The sequence below is a fragment of the Zootoca vivipara genome, chromosome 13 (genome assembly GCF_965207765.1).
Source record: "Zootoca vivipara chromosome 13, rZooViv2.hap1.1, whole genome shotgun sequence".
Taxonomy (NCBI): domain Eukaryota; kingdom Metazoa; phylum Chordata; class Lepidosauria; order Squamata; family Lacertidae; genus Zootoca; species Zootoca vivipara.
Genome location: NC_142596.1, coordinates 18,057,579 through 18,079,044, shown reverse-complemented (window position 1 = coordinate 18,079,044; position 21,466 = coordinate 18,057,579). Strand labels below are relative to the sequence as shown.

The 21,466-nt window shown below is 45.4% G+C and overlaps 1 protein-coding gene and 1 long non-coding RNA gene across 4 annotated transcripts in view; one reads left to right on the top strand and one right to left on the bottom strand.

Moving 5' to 3' along the window:
• Positions 1–11,661, bottom strand: part of DET1 (DET1 partner of COP1 E3 ubiquitin ligase) — a 27,022-nt gene extending 15,361 nt beyond the window's left edge. The window contains exons 1-3 of one of the 3 annotated variants that reach the window (XM_088657187.1): positions 11,497–11,661; positions 8,196–9,370; positions 2,874–3,064 (exon numbers count right to left, since the gene is read on the bottom strand). In XM_088657187.1, the coding sequence (XP_088513313.1) occupies positions 2,874–3,064; positions 8,196–9,278 (1,274 nt within the window). In that variant the 5' untranslated portion in view covers positions 9,279–9,370; positions 11,497–11,661. Of the gene's footprint in view, positions 1–2,873; positions 3,065–8,195; positions 9,371–10,733; positions 11,394–11,496 lie in introns of those variants that run through there. The other 2 variants (XM_035131570.3, XM_035131569.3) reach the window with 2 other exon arrangements.
• Positions 11,277–21,466, top strand: LOC148683646 (uncharacterized). The gene is made up of 3 exons (XR_015946888.1): positions 11,277–11,407; positions 18,812–18,958; positions 20,205–21,466. It is a non-coding gene; the product is annotated as an uncharacterized LOC148683646 (long non-coding RNA).

The following is a 21,466-nucleotide window of genomic DNA, read 5'->3' as shown; positions in this document are numbered from 1 at the left end:
GTTTAGCGCAGCACATGAGTGGGCGGCTTGGTTCAGGGCCTTAAGTTGCTCATGGCCCAGTCAAACGACCTCCGTGGGCCGCTTCCGGCCCATGGGCCTTAAGTTGCTGAGAAGACCCCTTGCTGAGCCACAATTCCCAGCACTTCTACTGCAATTTCAAGGATTTCTTTTAAAATATTCTTTTGCAGATTCCATTAAAGTAACACATGCAAACCAAAGCAGTTTTTAAAGAAATCCTAAGAGCTAGCAAAAATGGGCCCCTGCACCTATGATGGTAGCATTCAAGAGTCAGAGGAGTCTGTAGTCTTGCTGAAGGCAGTCAAGGTTGGACACTTGAGGAAGGTTCACTCCCCTTCTGACTGGCCATCATTATTGCACCTGCCTAAAAGTTTGATCCTGCCTCTAGAAGAAGAGTTAACCCTTGCTAGTAGGCTCCTCTGATGAGCATGAGGTCAAAGACCTGTCCTCAACCCACAGCTTTACTAATTAACACTGACTCCCAACAATTAATCAACTAAAGCTTTAGTTGATTAATCTAACAGTCAAAGCTTTTGGCCTTGCAATAATTAAAAGTCTTTATAATGAACTGCCTGCCTTATTCCCCTTAAACAGCACTCATAGTTTGCTTTCTGGAGGTAGCCTTGAATTTAACTGATACAGATTGGCTCCTTCCCAGGTTCAAGAGCCCCTAAGCTACATAATACGGCAGAAACTAGAAATGTGGGAGGAAAGAGATGGATTAGGAACCCATCAAATAAATACAGGTTTTCTCTAAGAGCTACATGAAAGCGGAAAGGTTTAAAGCTACAGATGGCTCCTCCAAGGTCGAAGGATGATGGGGAAATCCATCCTCAGCTGCTGTTGTTTAGATAAAGGTGAGGGACAGGCAGGTGGAGGGCAAGGAAGACCTTGTTCTTGTTGAGCTGCCTGGAAAATGCTTTCCAGCACACAGTCTAAAGTAGTTTTCTTACCTTGGAGATTGAAGAGAGTGTTATGCTCTCATCACTGGACTCAAGTGTGCAATTCACAAATAATCAATATTTGCCTTGTTGTGCCTTATGCATGGACCTTGCTGGCTCTCATGCCACCCACCCCTCTTATTTAGACTCCCAGCTAGAACATCTCTCTTCCAGGATCCCTTTGGTATACCCTGTTCTTCCTCAAGCCAGACAAAGGGCCATAATAATACAGTGGTTAGAGCAGAGGCTAGCAGAAAGTAGATCTGCTAGTCCTCTGGCGATCTGCAGGACAGCAGGAGTTTCTCACTCCCAATAGTTGAACAATAGTGTGTGTTTTGTGTACGGCAGGCATCCCCAAACTGCGGCCCTCCAGATGTTTTGGCCTACAACTCCCATGATCCCTAGCTAACAGGACCAGTGGTTGGGGAAGATGGGAATTGTAGTCCAAAACATCTGGAGGGCCGAAGTTTGGGGATGCCTGGTGTACGGCATGGCTGGCATTTTGCTAATTGCTTCTGTCTCAGCCTCAGTGTTCCTCACTTGTAAAACAGGAGTCTTAATTGGTTCCCTTTGATCTCGTCTTTGTGTAGTTCTGCTGTGTGATTTTATTCTAATCCCCCCTCAAATCTACAGAGTTGCTATAAAATAACAAAACAGGTCAACACCAGTCATGTTAAGCAATTATCATAAAGCAATTCTAAGCATAAAACGAACCTTTTGAAAGTAATTCATATACAATGTACAAGGCAGCAGGTGAAACATATAATCAGCAACAGGCCACAACTCATCCAAAAGCGTGAATAAAAAGATTCATCTTAAACTGGTACCAAAGCCAGGTAGAGTTGGCATCGGATGCATCTTTGTGGGGAGGGCATTCCAGAGGCAGGGATGCACCACAGAGAAGGCCATTTCCCACACCACCACACCTTCCACTTCACGTGGCAGTGCAACCACAAGAGGGCCTGTCACGCTGACCTTTAAACCTGGAAAAGGTTGGTACAGAAAAAGGTATTTGTGGCCCAAGTCATTCAGGGGGTCCTGTGTCAATGTTAACACTGTGAACTGAGCTCAGAAACACACAGGCAACCTGTTCAGGCTCTTTGGAACTAGTGCTATGTGGTCCCAATGGGCTGTGCCACTCAGTCAGCCACATTCTGGACGAGCTGCAGTTTCCAGACAGTCTTCAAGAGTAGCCCCAAGTAGTGTATGTTACAGTTATCCAGTCAGGTGGCTACTGCAACATGAAACAGCATTTTTGTGCTGCAATTAATAAGTAATTAGTAAGTAGTTTTCAGTTACATATGCATGTTATCCCAATATTTGCCTCTTGGAGTACAGGAGGTAATCAGCTCCACCCTAAGCCACCATTTGCCTATGGCTCCACTCCCGTTGTACACACTATGGTTCTGGTTGAGGGACCTCAGTCTAGTAAAAAGTGACAACGAACAAACCCTTGCCTCTGCCATGAACTTACAAGCTGGCCTTAGGTAGCCCAGCATCCCCAGCCTCACATTCCGCAATATGAGGACAAAACTACTGGCTTACCCTATAAGGCTGTTTAAGGGTGACTGATAATGTATGTAAAGCACTTGGAAAATGTTAAAGCACTACATTGAGGGTATCTAATGTGCTGACAGACTACAACTCCAATTATCCCTGACCACTGGCCACATTAGTTGGGGTAATGAGAGCTGAAGTCCAGCAACATCTGAGGAGCACCATGTTGGTTATCCCAGCACTACATAAATGCTTGCTGTCATCATCATCATTCCTATTATACCCATGTATACCAATGGCACTATAGCAATACATTTAGTTGAGCTAGAGAGCTCAAATTGAAGCCAGTTTTTAGCCTCTCTACTTCACTGGCTGAGCAAACTGACTGGGCAACCATGCGCGGTCCAAAGGGCTCACCGGCGTTGGATCTGCCTGGCGAAATTGTTGCTCGAGGCCGAGCAGGGGAACTGGACCGCCTCGCTGTGCAGTGTGGCATTCCGGAACAGGTCGCAGAAGTTCTCGAAGAGTTCCAGCAGCTCATCCGACGTGTTCTCAAATACAGCAATCACCTCGGTGGTCACCATGTTGTACACAACAAAAAACGAAGGCTGAGCAGGAGGAAGCAGAATTGACGTCAGCCAGCTGAGCCCAGGTGGAAGACACAAAGGCCATGTTAAGTGAGCAACTTGTACCACCAAGCCATTAAACCAACCAAGATAGACGCTGTTTTGTGGCTGGATGGGAGGATTCTGCATTTCACCTGCCAAGTTCACTGTAACTTCCAGCTATCGCAATGGGCGACAGATTAACTATGCTATTAACTACCGTCAAATTATTAACAAAGCAATGTGAAATTCCTCCAATTCTTGTTTTGTTTATTTCAAACTGGACACATCAATGTTTCTGTTTCCTTTCTCTGCCAAACATGAAATGTTTTTTCAGAGTGGCAGATTTAATTTTAGTTCCTGCTGCGAAGTGATTTTTAAGCCAGGTGGTGGCTGGCAATGAATTATTTCCCCCTGTATATGCAGAAAGGTGAGAGTTGGTAGGCTTTATTTGGGGAGGGGCTGGGGGGGGACACTTATTTTCTTTTCCTGTCTTAATATTTCCAACATGCCGAGAGGAGCCTTTTAAAGTGCATTGTGCTCCACTGTTGCCTGTAAATGGTGTACCCTTCAGGGTCCCCCGCTGCTGGGGAAATGAAAGACTGAGCGCCATTAACTATTTCTTTTGAATTACTTGCGTTCTTATCCAAGAATGTCCAAAAGCTGCATTTTGGTTTTGCAATCAGTCACCTAGGTACCGTACTTGTGAAGAAATCTTTCCCTAGGTAACATGCTACGGACAAAAGATCAGGTCTATGTTTATTTCTGCATGTCTGCAGACCGATTACTCAAGTCTGCACAGAGTTTGGCATCTCCAGAATCCTTGCATCCTTTTTTCTTTTTATAAAGGAAAAGTTTCATGTCCATGAAAAGTCATGGAGGGGAGAAGGAATGTAGCTTGTTGTTATAGCCACCACGCCAGGGTCAATTGTCTGCTACTGGCAATCTAAGCCCTACCCTCCACATTCTCTCTTGCTGTTTCTCTGCTACTCGAATCACTGTCAAAGATGAGGATTTTGGGGGTGAGGGGTGGGGAGTGAAATCCTGAAAGCAGCATCTAGCTTTCCTGGACCTGCATATTCAACCTTTAGTGGAACCAGTGACATTTCAGATACAATCCTACAGATCAGGTTTGGGGAACCTTTGACCCTCCAGATTTTGCTGAACTGAAACACTGATAAGTCTCTGGCCATGCTTAATATGGCTGATGGGAGTTGTACTCAAAGGTTCCTTGCAACATTTGGACAACCAAATTTCACTTAGCATTCTTTATCACAATAAATGTGAAAGACCTCTAATGGATCCCACACAACAACTAAGAACAACACTTCACATTGATTACTCAACAAAATGTATCTGGATGTGCCCAAGAACCCTATTGATTTCCCCTTGGGAAAACTCTAATCTTACAGGGAAGTGCTAGGTCCTACCTGGTGTCTTACAGATGCAGCTTAGTGACCTCAAGGCAGGATTCTGGAGAGTGCAGAAGAAGCCCCATTAAATACCTCTCCCTTCTTTCCTGGAACACCACAACTTTTTCAGACAGCTTACTCCATTGATTCTAAAGAACTTTACATCCCAACATTGAGTCTACCCATAAGTTGCTTCTTGTCCTGTGTATAACAGAGCTCACACTCTCCAATAGCCTTTCCAACATATATCTTAACTTTAATCGGCATGCTCTTCCATTAGCAATTTTAATCTGGTATCCAGGTTACATATATCCAGACTTTTTAAAGTCCTTTCCACCCACCCACCCCCCACAGCTTGCATACTAGACTTTGTCTCATCTTGCAAAATCCCTACACAAAGCCAGTCCTGTCAACCAGTACTATACACAGCAGTAGATATTAATTGATCTTAGTAGAGTTGTAGGTTGAAAAAAGAAAGTGGCAAGTCCACGCGAAGCGTTGTGGCTAAAGAGGCATTTGAACCCATGTCTCAGCCGAACCCTGACCACTGTACCGTACTGGCCCTCTCTCTAAGAGAAACATTTGTATACAAATAACTGTGGGTCTTTTGTGACCCAGTGCCACACTACTAACTTGCATTCATCTTGAAGGCCTATGTACACTATACCAGGAAGCAAGCTACATAGCACTTACCATACTTCCAAGTAAAGGTGGACAAAATCAGACTGTATGGTTGTCATTCATGGAAACTCTTACACCAGGGATGGGAAAACTTGTGTCTACTCTACCCAGCTCCCTACGAAAGTTACAACTCCTATTATCTGCAACGACAGACCATATTGGTTGGGCCTGATGTAAATGGGAGTCCTGCAACACATGGGGAGCCACAGATTCCCTATCCCTGTTTTACATTCATTCTTGACACCCTAACCAAACATCTGAACCAAAGGGCTACTGAGTCATTTATCTGAAAAGGTCAATCAATGGACTCATCAGCCTAATTCAGCGACTAAAGAGCAAGGTGATTGACTGCAAGATAACAACCCAAATTGATCAACCAAGCACAAAGATCAACCAATGTAGTATTCTTCAACCGTTTCAATCCCATGACCCATTTTTAAGTCTAACCTGCAATACAGGCCTACTTTCAATGTCTGCCATATGCCCACTTTTCTTCTTCCTCTCTCAGTCTCTGCCTTTCTCCTCTCCCTGTTTCTTAAAAACAGTTCAGTAAAAAAAAGGGGGGATTGTGGTCCATCTGCTGTGACCCATTGCACAACTGAGTGGGTCACACAACCCAACTGATGAATAATGAACCTAAACTTCTAAGCCCTTACAACAGATCATAAAATAATAGAACCATGGTAATCAATGGAGCAACTGTTAAAGGCAGCACTTTAAAACCATTTTAGCAGGAGTTTAAACCCACCAGAGATTAAAGAGAGAACAGCGTTGGAGCTAAGCCAGCCTCCCTGGAAAATGAATTGCACAAGTGGGGTGCCACAAGGCCCTGAGAAAGCCCAGTCACGGCCCAGCCTACCAGATGTTAGGTTGACAGGACAGTGTTCCTCAACCTTGGGTCCCCAGATGTTGCTAGCTTCCCAATCAAATCATGCCTAGCCAGCTTAACCAATGGTCAGGGATGGTGGGGACCCCAATATATTTTTTTTAAATAAAAAGTCTTAAGTGTCAGTGGCAAACAACCACATAGCACAATTCTGTTCTGTGTTTATTTTCTTACATTTATACCCCACCTTCCTTCCATCATGGGACCCAAGGCGGCATACATGTGGCTCCCAGGTGGTTATGCACCCACCACTGCACAAACCCAGACCGGCATAGCTTCCACAAGGTGGTGGCCCCATGTGCCTTCAGATCATGCCCTATATTAGAACATTAATGCTGCCATTTGACTTGCAGCTAATAAGAGTTTCTTAGTTCCACTGGCATCTTTCCACTTTGCAACTTACTGCAGTTCTGTTTCATGTTGTACCCCTCATCACTCATTCTGCATGGGTGAGGGTATAAAGAAAGGGTTTTGAAGACAGTATCAGTGCCAAGCAGGTTGGTGTGGGGGAAAAGACCCCATCCCTGGACACCTGGATCCCAGGTCGTGTAGGGCTTGAAACACAAGCTCCAGCATTTTGATTTGCTCTTGGAAATGAAAAAAGGACCCTCGTGCAACTATTCCAACAGGCAGCAAAGACTGGAGTAGCCAGGAAGGACTGTAATTCAGTGGCAGAGTACATATGTGCTTTGCATACAGAAGGTCCAAGGTTCATTCCCTAGCTTCACCAGGTAGAACTGGTAGAGACTCCTGCTAGAAACCAGCCTCTGCCAGTCAGTGTAGATCAGGCATAGGCAACCTTGGCTCTCCAGATGTTTTGGAACCACAACTCCCATGATCCCTGACCACTGGCCCTGTTAGCTAGGGATCATGGGAGTTGTAGTTCCAAAACATCTGGAGAGCCAAGGTTGCCTATGCCTGGTGTAGATAATACTGAGTTAGATGGGCCAATGGTCAAATTTGGCTGAAGTACAGTAGTAGCTTTGTATGTTTCTATGAAGCACTGTTTCAACCCATTCTTGGCTTGCCTAGGAAGGGAAAAAAGAACTCCAGGTGAATCTAAGTAACAGGCCATCAATCTTGCTTAATGAAAGGAGAGGCATGACTCACAATTGGCTGGGGTGATTTAAAATAATAATAATAATAATAATAATAATAATGGAGCAGGGGGAGGAGACATCAAAAATTTAACCCTTCTACACCAATCAACACCACAAAGATGAAGGAAAGGAAAGGAACTAAAAACAGCCTAACCCAGCAGCACAAACATGCATGCCTCCTTTCTTCAGCTGTTTCCCACTCTGTTTAATAGTATAGGGCTCTTTCTCCATTTTGGAAAGGAAGCTGCTGCAGATTTCATAAGACAGTTGTGAAAGAGTCACCATCAGAATGCTACAACATAGGCTCCCCAGCTGAGTGGTTGCAATGAGAAGCCACATTTTTATAGGCAGCCTTTTTGGCTAAAGAGCAGGGTACAAATATTTTAACTAAATAATAATATATATGATTGCAGGTTTCCCCCCTTTTCACAGACTAGTGAAATTTACATTTGAGGACACAATTTCCTTTAGTTCCAGAGGCCAAACAGTATCACTTGGTCCATATAGGATTCAAGTTTATATGTTTCTAGAACCTTTGTTCAATGAGCATTGAGGGACACAACGGTAAATATATATACACAAACACACAAAACTCCCATTGAAGCAAAGGGAAGAGATGCAATAGGAACAGGGCTTCAGGAATACAAATTATATTGAGTGCAGGTTAAATGACAACTTTAATATAAATTCTTGTAACTAAAGGAAGGAGAAACGTCATTTTTATTTCAAATATCCTGGACTGGTTCTAAGGGTTAGGAACCTGACTAGGAACTTGACTATACGTATAAAATACAGCGGCTGGAGGGATAAGCAACATGGGAGTGCTATCGCCTTCATCCCTGCATGCTTCCCAGAAGCATCGCCCAGCTATTATTGGAAAGAGGATGGTGGAATAGAATGACCCTCAACCTGATCCAGGAGCTCTCTCTTTGTTATTCACACACAAAAACTCAAAACAGCATTCTGATGGAAAGCCTGGTCTACAGGATTTCTAAGAACAATAGCAGAGTTTCAATATCCTGCCAGAATAGCTCCCACAAAGGCGAGATCCATACCTGTGAAGGGTCTGTCACCCGTAACGTGACCACGTCTTCACTTGTGTATTTGATGAAGAGATGGTTCTCATCCAAGAGCTGCATCTTCCACATGCGCAGCTGCCTCAGCTGGTCAAAATACTGGAAGAACCTCCTTTTAGCTATAGCACTCCCATCCTGCTCTGCCCTTCGCCACAAGTAGACCAGCAGCCTGTGCTTCAGAGAATTTATGAACGGCTCTTTGTATGGGTTCGCCATGCCTGTCTGAGAATCCCGCTGAACCTCTGGATAGACAGCAGAGAGTGTGAGGAGGTCATCTTCATAGCAAAAGCGGCCTATGGTTCGTACATCAATAAAGGTGCCCTCAGGTGTTACCTGAAATACATGGATAGTTTGCTGCTGTACAGACAGAATGGCCAGGATATTTTTATACAGATAGAGCCCTTGGTTGTGGGACAAGATGACTTTATCGCATTTGAACGTCCTGGTATCGCAAAGCCTGCCTGTGTGAAGGTCTATGATGTGCAAAGAGTAATCTTCCAAAGGCGACCTGGGATTCGGTGTCACTGATTCACTGTTGCGGTAAACCTCAAAAAAGGGAGGGTGGGGCTCCTCAGGCAAATAGGCAGCAGAGCCAACAATGACATAGCGACAATCATCTGTGAACAAGCTACATTCACGGTTCAAGTGCTCGCCATTAGAGGCCACGTTGGTAATGTGAAGGAGGACAAAGAAACGTTCAAAGAGTCGCCCACGGATGTTGATGGACCGCTGGTCATTGCCATTAGCCAAGATCTCCCCATCGTAGCCCTGGAGGAGGTCCTCTGCTGCCTGACACCCTTGATACTCATAGATCTCCAGTGAAGTCTGATCTGAGGAGAAAGCAATGAAGTACCTTCCATCAGGGGAGAACTTCCGTAAGAAGCAGGGTGGTTTTTCGACATTGACAACAGTAAAATTGGGGAAGACATTTTGGTGGAAGATGCGGACCTGGTGCCAGTGGGTGCCAGTCTTGCCAGAGGTGATCCTTCGACGTTCTAGACGGTAGATGACGTTCTGGTTCTGGATCCGTCGAGGCCTGATAGTTGGGGCCTCATGATCCATAATATCTTCAAGTGGAAAAAGTCCCAGGGTGGCTAGAATCTGACAGAGTCAAAAGGCATATCATGCTGTCCAAGAAAAAAAAGGTGTGGTTGCTGTGAGAATGAAATTGTAGAGAGATCAAAGGAAATAGAAGTCAGTGTTAGATTCACACGCAGCATCTCTTTAAGAATAAATGTATCACGGTTCATATAACAACAACAAATACTATAGCTAAATCTAGTATGTCAAATGGGGTGAGGTGGGACTCTGGCCCATGAAAGCTTAGGCAACAATACATCTGTTAGCTTAAAGGTGGCACAACACTCTGTTCCCATGGATGGAAAACATATGGCTCTTGAGATGTTGCTGGACTCCAACTCCCATCAGTTCCAGCAAGCACAGCCAATGGTCTGGGATAATGGGATTTGTAGCTACGGTACATCTCAAAGTTCCCCATCAGTGTTTTGCCCAGTTCTTTGTATTGAGTGCCAAAAAAATGTCTGCCTACCCACTGGCCAGCAGCTGTTTACATGTATTCAATATACAAAGCCTGAAGAGGATACCTGGGTTTTAACAAAACATGTATGAGAACTGAGCGTTGCCTTATTCTTTGTGGGAAAGCCAGAATTGTAATAACACATTTGTTACAAGCATTAAAAATTTTACAAGAAGGAATTGGCAGGTAAGAAAACTCCTTCCCACTTCAATATTTCTATGCACTCTTGCAGTAAAGTAACAGATGATCTGGCCCAACAGAACAGCTAGGCAGCTATATCTATTAATACAGTGTCTCAGGAAATATGAGCTGAAATGAAACATGAAGATTCTCCGGAGTGACATGTATCATGAAAATGAATGCCTGCTACCGGTATTATACAACAAAAAGTACTCTAGAAACAACAGCAGCACAGAACCAAATTACGATCATTGTAACATATTATACTAGAAGCAAGCCTTAACAAAAAATATCTTCATGCTGCCATACAAGAGATGCTGAGGTTAGGGATTACAGCAAAGCAACTGCAGAAGCATAGATTTCCAATGCTTTTCAGAGTTCAGGGCTCCCTCTTTTACACCTTTATCTTCGCATTGACCACTAGAGAAAGGATTAGGCTGAGGCTAGTGAGTGACCCAAGGTCACCCAGCCAGATTCAGGGCTCAATGGGGATTTAAATCCGGGTTACCTGGGTCCAAGTCAAAATACTCTTATCTAGTGTTCCCCAAAGATCTGACAGAAAAATGTGCCTTGGTAGAGCTAAACTTTGTGTTTGTTTGTGTGTGTGTGTGTGTATAGTATTCATGAAAATACCCATAGCACCGTGGCAGTGCACATACTTTTAATTCAAAGAGTCCAGGACTCAAACACTCACATCTGAAGATAGTTTTGGAAAGATCTGTCTGCAGCCTTGGCAAAATAATGGTTTGACTAAGGCACCTTCCTAGGTAATTAGCCACCCTCAATGACGCTCAACCCACCTTGGTTTCTACAAAAAGTCACTGTTCTGGGCCCGCCAAAGGATTGGAAGGAGGAAAGGAAGGCAAAGCCTAGCACAGCAACTCCTGCAGAGATGCAACACGCAGCCTCCTCTAAGGATGGGCGGTTCTGCACATCTCTATATTGTGAAGCAGACATGGGCAAGCAGCAGATGCTGGTTCGAAGGAAACACGGGCTGAAGACAGCCAAGCCTGCAGAGAGACAGTGGGCATCCTCCTCCTCCTCCTTCACGGGTAGCTGTGTGACTTCTGGGAACTTTCAACCATCAGATTTATTTATGAAAGCTGCACAGAGGGATCCTCCTTTTCTTGAGGTATATTTTTCCACAAGATGTTGGAGTACTAGTCCTTGGTCTAAAGTTGACCGTTTTGCCGTGAACGTTTTAACTTCCTTGCTATTTTGGGCAGGTGCGGACCCGAGGCCACGGCGAAAGACGAGGGGAGCAGCGCGAACTCTCCCTTCCCAGCCAACCCTTCCCGCCCCCAAACTCGGGCTTCCGCGGGTGCGACGGAAGGGTAGAGCAGGGAGAGGTCCCGCCTCGCCGCTTCCCACCCCGGCCTCCCCTGACGGGGGAAGAACAGCAGCCCGCCTCCACAACTCACTCCGCGGAGGCCGCCGCCATGTTTCCGCCGAAGAAAGAGGAGGAGGAGAGGGGGTGAGTGACGTCAAGCACTACCAACGAGTCCCCATAGCCTACCGCACCGCGAGCGGAAGGAGCGTAGCCGCGGTAAAGCGGAGACTTACCAAGGAACCACCGAGCGACAAGCGTCAGAGGACAGAGTGTCGACCGCCCTGGTTTTGTTTTCGGTGGATGCTGTTCGCTGTGTTCCGCAGCGGCCTCTGGCGGACGGAGGTCGGGAGGGTGGCGCCTCGGTACCCCGCTGCCTCCGCCCCTCCCGCTTGGCTGCCATGGCAACCGCATCCTCGCCTAAGACGGCGCCATGACAACCAGCTTCCTAGGAGGGAGGGCTCCTCGCGGCAAACGTGGAGCACCCCTCTCTTCTCCCCATGGCGACTTAGTAACGCCTGTTCCGCCATACCCTGGCAGGGGGCATGAGCACCACCATGTTCTCCACTGACGTGGCCACCATCAGTGCTGGGGCTGTGTACGGTACCCGCCCCATAAAGGAGCCTCTGTGGGGCTATTTCTGCCCCACCTCCCGGTGCAGCATGGGGAGGAGGAAGCATGATGCCAATCCCCCCCCCGAGGTTGCCATGCCAACTGCTCTCACCAGTTGGGTGCCTTGCCACAGCCTAGTAGGGTGCCATGGCAACCTTAGGTACCATGGCAACGTCTCTCCCCACAACCAACCACAAAGCACACACATCTCTACAAACGGGTCATGAGGGTAACAATGACTCTACCACACCCCAAAAAGGCACTAGGCCACCCCAGACGCACAGTGGAACTGCTACTAACCCAGTGGGAGCCTCCCGGTACTGTGACACCCGTTTCCCCATAAAAGCTTCAGCATGCGTGTCAGAAATAATTCCTGGTGTCCAGACTCCAGACATCCCTGTGGGAACAGTACAAAACTGATTTTCTCCCTCAGGATGAAAAAAATACATACTTGCATATCTGAGAGGCCCCTGGCTTTGAAGCTTGAGAGAATACACAGACTATTCCATTTTCCACTGAGGAAACTCCTAAACAAATGCTGCAAGCTCTTTGCACTGCAAAATTTTTTGGGGGGGTTTCTAAGGCAAGAGTGGGCAACTTCAGGCCCAGGACCAAATGCGGTCCTCGGGGTCTGTCTATCTGGCCCTCTCCTTAGCCACACCTTTCACCCGTCCTGCTTTGCATGCTCCTCGGGTGTTTTTCTCCTGGTTGGACTATGTCCTTGAACTCAGCTAATGCCTCTTACTTGCCTAGATGGAAGGAGAAAGGGGAGTGTAGAAACTGGCTTACTGTAAAATGTCCACACATTGCTTTGGCTGCTTTTGCCTCTGGCCACACCTGCCACTGGTATGTGCCCCCCCCCACCCAGAAGGCTGCACTGCAGGAAATGTACCCCTCAAACTGTAACAGGTTTCCCATCCCTCTTCTAAGGTGTCTACACTGCCTTCACATGGGGCATTGACCTGACCTCTTGGGCCCCATTATTGTTCCACCTGTTTGTACCCTGGGACATACCCAACACTGTGCATCACAGGGAAATTGTAAGCTGAGGATGGTAAGCTGCCTTTTCACTTCCCTGTCAGGACCAACATTATCTTGAGAAGTCCTTGTTTAGTTTTCTGGGAACTTCAGGGTTCCTGGAAGTGGAACACAGTTTGAAAACCATGTTGACCCTTGCTTCTGCATAGATCTCAGGTTTTACTAACTATTTGAGTTGTTGAGCAGTTGCCCCTTTTATCGTCGCTGCAGCTTTTTGATGGGAAACATAGCTTCAGTTCTATCAGCTGAACATCTTGCAGTTCTTAAAAGAATGAAATAGCCTTGGCCATGGCCAAATTTTAGGCCTTAACAAACAGCACCCATGCCAAAGGCGTACAGTAATTGGCAATGTAAGCAATACATTATATCCGTGATAGAGAGCCTGTGGTCTGCCAGATGGTGATACAGAGAGGAGCAGGGATAGAATATGATGGCACAGTGAGTGTTAGCCAAACAAGTTACTGATTACCAATTACGGTACTGGTTTTTTAAAATATATTTTTAGATTTTTTTGTGGTTGAAATGCCTGCCTGAACTTAAATGGGATGTTTATCCAGTTGTCAGTTACCAGCAGTATCGGTAACAAGAGACAAGGACATGGAATGCCTTTTCAATTATTTATTCACACTTTGATTAATACAGTTCTCATATGGAATACATTACTTCAATATACACAACCTATGCTAAAAAAAATAATCCAACACATTAAGCAAACAGTATAGCATCCCAGCACAGCAGAAATCTAGACTATTTGGTTGATGAAGTCAACTAATAGGTAGGAGGAGTCTTACCAAACCAGAAGGTGGTGTGTGATCAGATGCAATAAAGACTCCTCTTAAATGGTCAATTGTGACTGAATGCTCCCAAAAGCCCCAATACTGTACTTGCCATTTTAGAGGTTTGCTCCAACCATTCTTGCTCTAGGAATCTCCCACCCTTTTGCTACCATATGGCATACAAGAGACTCGTGCCCAACTTGTGTTTTCCACAATGTGTCAAGTCTTCATACTATCTTGTTTTGACTAAATGTATGACTAAACTTGTTTTTTTACTATTTAATTTGTTTTTCTATCACCCTTCTACATATCTTTCCACTAGCAGCCCTAACATCTTTCCTGTTTCCTGCTGTCATCTGCTCACAAATGGCCATGCTTCAGTTGACCTGACCCATCCCAACTATTTCATCATCTATATCCTTAACTTACCCACCAGTACTTTTGTTGGAAGCCTTTCCCATAGCTGGTATCTTTCCAATACAATTTTTAAAGGTTTCCTCTCAAAAGCCTATTTCTGAAGTCTTTCTTTTGAAGTTCTCCCTAATATCATGCATATGAAGCATCACAATGGATCAGTTACCCTCTCAAAAGCTGCTAAGGGCTTTCTTGGTGGCTTTTTGCAACCAACATGACCCAGCACTCCTCAATCAAAGATGGCCACATGCTCTTGATTAACGGAGCTTCAAGTTCATCTGCTAGTCTTTTATCTGTCTGATTTTCTTCTTAATCCAGCATGTTAGGAAAATAAAGGCTATAATGAGTCCTATTTCAAGGACACAAATCAAAATCACTCAGGGAGAATGGGGTGGCACACAGAGAGAGAGAGAGAGGGAGGGAGGGAGGGAGGGAGTTCTATGCAATGTTGTAAACTCTGCCCACTTTTGGCTCTGGCCCTACCTACTGCATTTGCCCTCCCTGCAAAAAAAATGTATCCCCAAGGGAATGGGGCCCTCAGCATAAAAGAAAAGGTTCCCCAAGCACTGCATTCCATAGGCTACAAAAGCTTTTACAAACAGTTCTTACAAACTGTTCTACCCGTGCACACGCAGGTGATGGAATATAAGAGCTACTACACGCGCATGATATCATTTTGGATAGCTTTCTATGTAAGTGGTCAATAAACACTTGCAGAGGGTGAGAAAAGAAGTATCTCTGACTTTGTGCTTTTAAACGGGCAAATATTCCCCAGAAAAAAGCACCATCCACCTAGGAAAACATTCCTTTCATGATTTGTCTAGTTAGACAAATTGCAGGAAAGAAGTCTGTTATTCAAATAGGCATGCTGAATGAAAGAATTGGGATATGGTGTTTAGGGTACAATCCTATGCTCCAGATATGGCAGCTGAGGAACTTTAGGATCTCGAAGAAGCTCCTACACTGGTGTATCCAGAGATATGCCTCTACTAGGGAAAAATAAAAGGTAAAGGTACCCCTGACCGTTAGGTCCAGTCGCGGACGACTCTGGGGTTGCGCGCTCATCTTGCTCTATAGGCCGAGGGAGACGGCGTTTGTCCGTAGACAGCTTCCAGGTCATGTGGCCAGCATGACTAAGCCGCTTCTGGCGAACCAGAGTAGCGCACGGAAATTCCATTTACCTTCCCGCTGTAGCGGTACCTATTTACAGTGGTACCTCGGTTTATGAACGCAATTGGTTCCGGAAGTCTGTTCATAAACTGAAGCGTTCATAAACTGAAGCGAACTTTCCCATTAAAAGTAATGGAAAGTGGATTAATCTGTTCCAGACGGTCCGCAGGGTACTTAAACTGAAGTGTTCATAAACTGAAGCGAACTTTCCCATTGAAAGTAATGGAAAGTGGATTAATCCGTTCCAAATGGGTCTGCGGAGTACTTAAACTGAAGCGTTCATAAACTGAAGCATGGGTGTAATTGGTTCCGGAAGTCTGTTCATAAACTGAAGCGTTCATAAACTGAAGCAAACTTTCCCATTGAAAGTAATGGAAAATGAATTAATCTGTTCCAGATGGGTCCGCGGTGTTCATAAACTGAAAATTCATAAACCGAGGTGTTCATAAACCGAGGTTCCACTGTATCTACTTGCACTTTGACATGCTTTCGAACTGCTTTCGAACTGCTAGGTAGGCAGGAGCTGGGACCGGACAACGGGAGCTCACCCCATTGCAGGGATTCAAACTGCTGACCTTCCGATTGGCAAGCCCTGGGCTCTGTGGTTTAGACCACAGCGCCACCCGCATCCCTGTTACTAGGGAAAAATACACCGGTGCAATTTCAGAAATAAAGCTGAATGTTACACCTGTATATCCCTACCACTCAGGCAGTTCTGCTGTGAAGAACCCAAAACAGTGTTAATGTATGTGATAGGAACATAGGAAGCTGCCTTGTTCCATTGGGCCATCTAGTTCAATATTGTCCACTCTGACTGGCAGCAGCTCTCCAAGATTTCAGACTGTGGTCTCTCTCACAGAAACACAGCCCTTCCCAGTCAAATCCAGGCTGCGCCCTAGACTCTTCCAACAAGGCCCTACAATGGCATTATGTTCTGCTGCACTGTTGCGGTGGGACAGGTTTGGGCACAAATTGAGCACCACTCTTTCAGCGCCGTCTTAAGCGCCCCTGTCGCCATGGTGCGCCGGATCTCTCCGGCGCCCTTCCGCCCCGTTTCCCAGCGCGGTGGGCGGGTGGGCGCGGCGCTGCTGCGCGGCAGGCGGGCAGACACAGCGCGATCTCTCCGGCGCCCTCCCGCCCCGTTTCCCAGCGCAGTGGGCAGGTGGGCGCCGCGCGCAGCTGCACAGCGGACCGGCGGACCGGCCGGCCAGCGGGCGGGCGCAGCTCGCGGCGCCCTCCTGGCAGGCCGGCGCCATGGTGCCCTGCGCCACCGGGGGTCTATGATGAGCCGGCCCTGCACTCTTTATTTAATGGAGAGCCAATAACATCACTTCCCAGGGCACACTTCTCAGTCCACCAGAACTCTTCAACAGACTGCATGTTAAACAAAGCAGAAGAGGCACACATGCAAGGGTGTGGTTTTGAGGCTGACTTGGAACGGAAGCCACAATGTCTTCATTGGTCAAAAATTCAAAATGACCTACAACACTTGGGTGGGTGTGTTAAGGATCTGGACAACTGGCTAGAAAAGGTTCGTCACTGCTGGTCTAAAGCTCTCCAAGAAATGGTTCACTGCAATATTTGGGCCATTTTAAAAGAGATGGGATTTGGTCCCCGAAATTTATAATGTTTGTGATTCATGTAGGACCCACACTGTAGACTATTGAAATTTCATGCTTTGTGAAAACAGAACAGCAAAAAGCCACTTTGCTGTCTGTTCTGTCAACAGATCGAGATTTTCATAAGTTTGGGAATAAGTGTTGCAACTTGAATTCTTCTTTCAGTGCTTGGGAAATATGTTTTAGTGGGAGGTTAGACAAATCAATATCCCTGCTGTTTACTGAGTGTTCGGATCCAACTTAAAACTCCATGGGTTCCCCTGCACTGACCGAAAGTAGCTGAAATCAAAGAGTTCCATTTTCGGAATGTTATGAAATAAGACAACCGTAGGACCCAGTATGGTGTTAGCCCCTAGGAACAACCAGTTCGAGATCTGCCTTGCTGTCACAGTAAATAACCAGCAAACTTTTCTCCATCCCATCCCATTCCTCCCGAGCCTTTCCAATTATTGGTGGGAGGCCTATTTACTCTTGACCTCATGCCTAGCGTTGTTGACATGAAATGAGATTTCCTACATCTGCACACACACACAACCATATCTTGTTGTTAGGATTCCTATCCTCAGTTGTGTGTGTCAGTGCAGAGTACTGACCTTGGAAAGAAGAAAGCTGTTTTCAGTTCAGCGAGAGGGCAGGAGGAAGATGTAATTTTCTGTTGTGGCACCAAGGATGTAGAACGCCCGAGATCTTCCTTTTCATTGGGCAGTGAAAACATTTATTGCAGCAGCCTCTGAGGGTGGCTTTTAATCTGATCGCATTGTACAGTGTTGGGGCCACATTGAAAGGTGGGTGCAGAAATAAATGCTAATTCCGCTTTTGTACAATAGGCTAATTTCCAAACACACACACACAGAGAGACGCTGTCCATCTTCAAGACAAGCAAAAGTATCAGAATTCAAGGACACATTCCAGCCTGGAAAAAGGTGTGAAGCCAGTGGTGTGGCTGTGGAAAAGGTGTGTTCTAGGGAGAGTCCCAAGGGCCAGACAGAGTGGCATTTTGCCCCCCCAGGACTGAGGTTCCCCATCGATATCTCATATTGCTGTTTTGTGCATTTGTAAAAAAAAAAAAAAAAGTTGGATGTTTTGACTAGAGACTAAAGCAGAATAGAATTGATGCTTGGAAATGAACAATACCTTCTTATGACAGTTTCACAGTTCTCTGCATCCTTGAGTGGCTGCAGGGTGAGCTTGTTTGAGTTAGAATCTCATAGTGGATTTGTATTATGTATTTCTTTTCAGATATTCATGGGTAGAAAAGAGGAACTCACGTGGCCATGGGCGTAGCCAGGGGGGGCAGGAGGGCCGCTGATTAAGAATGGATGCAGGGCATTTTTTTCAGCCAGAACTCACCAAAACTCATTTCCGGCAACTCTCAGATGGGTGCCATTGCCTTTATAAGAGAACAAGAGAGGCATTGATGGTGAGCTCCAGCACCTCTTTTTCTAGAAAAATAGTGCTGAATGGATGGATCTGTTGATTTCGGTTCTCTCAGTTCCTCATTTTCCCAGTATTAAATTCAGTTATCCACATTTCTGTAGCAATTTATTATTTTTAAAAAAATCCAGTATTTTATTGCAAATGTCTGGTACCAAACACATTTCTGTAGGCAGTTTTGACTATTCTACACATTTTTGCAAGCATTTCCCCCAATTATTTATTTAAGGCATTTATATATTGCTTCATCATTATCATTTCTAATGGTATAGTATGTTATTTTCACTAATATATTCATGGTTGTTCACAATTTACCTTAATGTATAATTTCTTGAAAGCATTCATTAGAGATCTGTATAGCAAAATTCTGATAACTGCACATTTTGAAGGACGCCTGTGTTTCACTTAATCCCCTCCTCATTTGCTAATTTGGTAGATTCACCTTTAAATGTCAGCTGAATCAAATTTCCCCCTCTTTGTTGCTCCAGATAGTATCTTCAGTTCCAGTAGATCCACAGACATCTGTTCCCCCCTGGATTTTGAAATAAGAGACAAGCACTCTCGATAAACGACTGCCGGAACACCTTGAAACAAAGAGCACCAGCCCTCAATGCCAAAGGAAATGATGGAGAGATGTGAGATTTTGCGGAAGGGAGACGATGTGGGGGGATCATAAGCAAAGTATTTATAAAATAGCATTAATGTCGTAAGGCCTGGAAATATCCATGTGGAAGATGTTGCAGGCGGAGGAAACACTGTTCATCGCCCGTCTGTGGCTTCATTTCATTCTGTTATTCAACCAAGGACAGTGAAGTACTTCTCTAGTATAGCTGCAGTTGACCTCGCTCATTTACCCTGATATGCGCTACCCTCATGCTGTAAACCACAGGGTGCACCATGCTTGTTCGAAGCCGCTTTCTCCATCCCCTACCAAAGCAAGCTGCTTACATGAGAGCAGAGAGAAAGGGCGAAAACTAGCCTAGGGACCCTGTTACTGAGGAATTCACCCAGCGACAGGTATATTATTCCCCAGGTTCTGTGGCCTGATGGTAAGAGGGTCTGGTTTCATCATCAACTCAATCTCTCTCTTGTTCAAAAAGGGTTTCTCAGGACTAGAAACAGCAGCCAGCTCCCCAACGAATGATACCCAAGAGCTATGAAAAAGAGAAAAGGGGGGGGAGAGGGTTCTTTCCTCAAACAGATGTGGCAGGCTCATGCATTCATGATACGTTCTCCCTGCCAGTCACGACATATGCAAAACCAGACCATCACACTATCCATCTTTCAGTCCGGGAGGCTGTTACAATGGAACTCTTTCTTTCTTTCTTTCTTTCTTTCTTTCTTTCTTTCTTTCTTTCTTTCTTTCTTTCTTTCTTTCTTTCTTTCTTTCTCTTTCTAACCAAATGTGCTCAATTTTCTTGCATTTAATGTTTGATTGCCATATGGTTTGTTTGGCTATTTATTTTGGAGCTCTGTGTCATTTGTGTTCTCTCTCTCTCTCTTTCTCTCTACCCTGCTGTGCATCTTTCCAAATGAAACTTTGTTACAATCGATGGCTAAAACAAATAAAATTTGATTTAATAATTAATAGCCCTAGATGACGAACAGTATCTCCTCCTCTCTCTTTACCAATACTGTATATATTCTCTCTCTCTCTCTCTCTCTCTCTCTCTCTCTCTCTCTCTCTCTCTCTCTCTCTCTCTCTCTCTCACACACACACACACACACACACACACACACACACACCACACAGGCCAGACACACACCATCCAACCTGAAACACTGATTGACACCATTTTAGGATTTCTTGGAAAACAAGCTTTTACGTTTGTAAGTTGACAGCTTCCATTTACAGAATGAAATCTTGTTGTTGTTTTTTAGGAGAGGAACATTTCTGTTGAAGTATTGCCCGTGGTCTCTTGATATGCATCTGTGGTTGAATATGAATCACTCTGCTGTGATTGGCTGCAGATTGAAGGACAGAAAAATGAGCAGCTCTGTTGCATCAAACCAAAGTTCCACTTGCCTCGCCTCGAAAAGGAAACTGCAGAGTTGCAAAAAGTCATCAGAAAAGGGCGACTAAAGTGAGCAAGGCGATGGAGCGACTCCTGTACAGGGAAAGATTGTGGCACTTCAGAATTTTTAGTTTACAGGAAAGGTGAGTAAGAGGTTACTTGCTAGAAGCTTATAAAATTGCTGCAGGACATGAAGAAAGCCAATAGAGAAAAGTTTTTCTCCAACTCTTTTAATACTAATTCATTGGACATCCAATGAAGCTGAATGTCAGACGATTCAGGACTGTGGAACTCACTCCCACAAGAGGCAGTGATGGCCACTAGCTTGGATGGCTTTAAAATATATTGCAAGATGGCTGCTACAGGGAGTGGCAGCCTTTGGGCTCTCAAATTTTAGCAGTGACGTGTGCGACATTGAAATTTGGTGCATGCACACACACCTGGCTCTTGTGCTCCATTCGACACCACTGTTGCAGCATCCCCTGTGGCACTGGCCATCTGGTCTTGCTACCCTAAAACCTCTGCTACATGCCTCCTTGAGCAAATGTCACCCCACACTTTCCAGCGACTCTCCCCTATCACTTTCCTTACTGCAAGAAAGCTGGTGGGTTGTTGTTTTTCTGACGCACTTTGGTAAGCAAGAATCATAGAATCCTAGAGTTGGAAGAGACCACAAGGGCCATCCAGTCCAACCCCCTGCCAAGCAGGAAACAGCCCTATCCACTTTAATTGCACCACCTGAACCTGCTGATAGGCAACTGAACCCCACCTGCAAAATGATGACTGTCTAGCAGTGCCCAAGAGCAGGAGAAAGTTATGACTAAGGCCACTTGACGAGTTTATGGCATGAGGAGACCCGTTTGAAAGCCTGCAGAGCTGCTTCCAGCCAGTGTCGACAAATGGACTGGTTGTCTGGTCTTGTCAGCTCCCTGTGTTTCTAATGGAGCTGTGGGGCTGCACCATCTCCTCATATCTTCCTTCTCCGTCTCCTTCTCCTTCTCCTTCTCCTTCTCCTTCTCCTTCTCCTCCTCCTCCTCCTCCTCCTCCTCCTCCTTCCTCTTCTTCTTCTTCTTCTTCTTCTTCTTCTTCTTCTTCTTCTTCTTCTTCTTCTTCTTCTTCTTCTTCTTC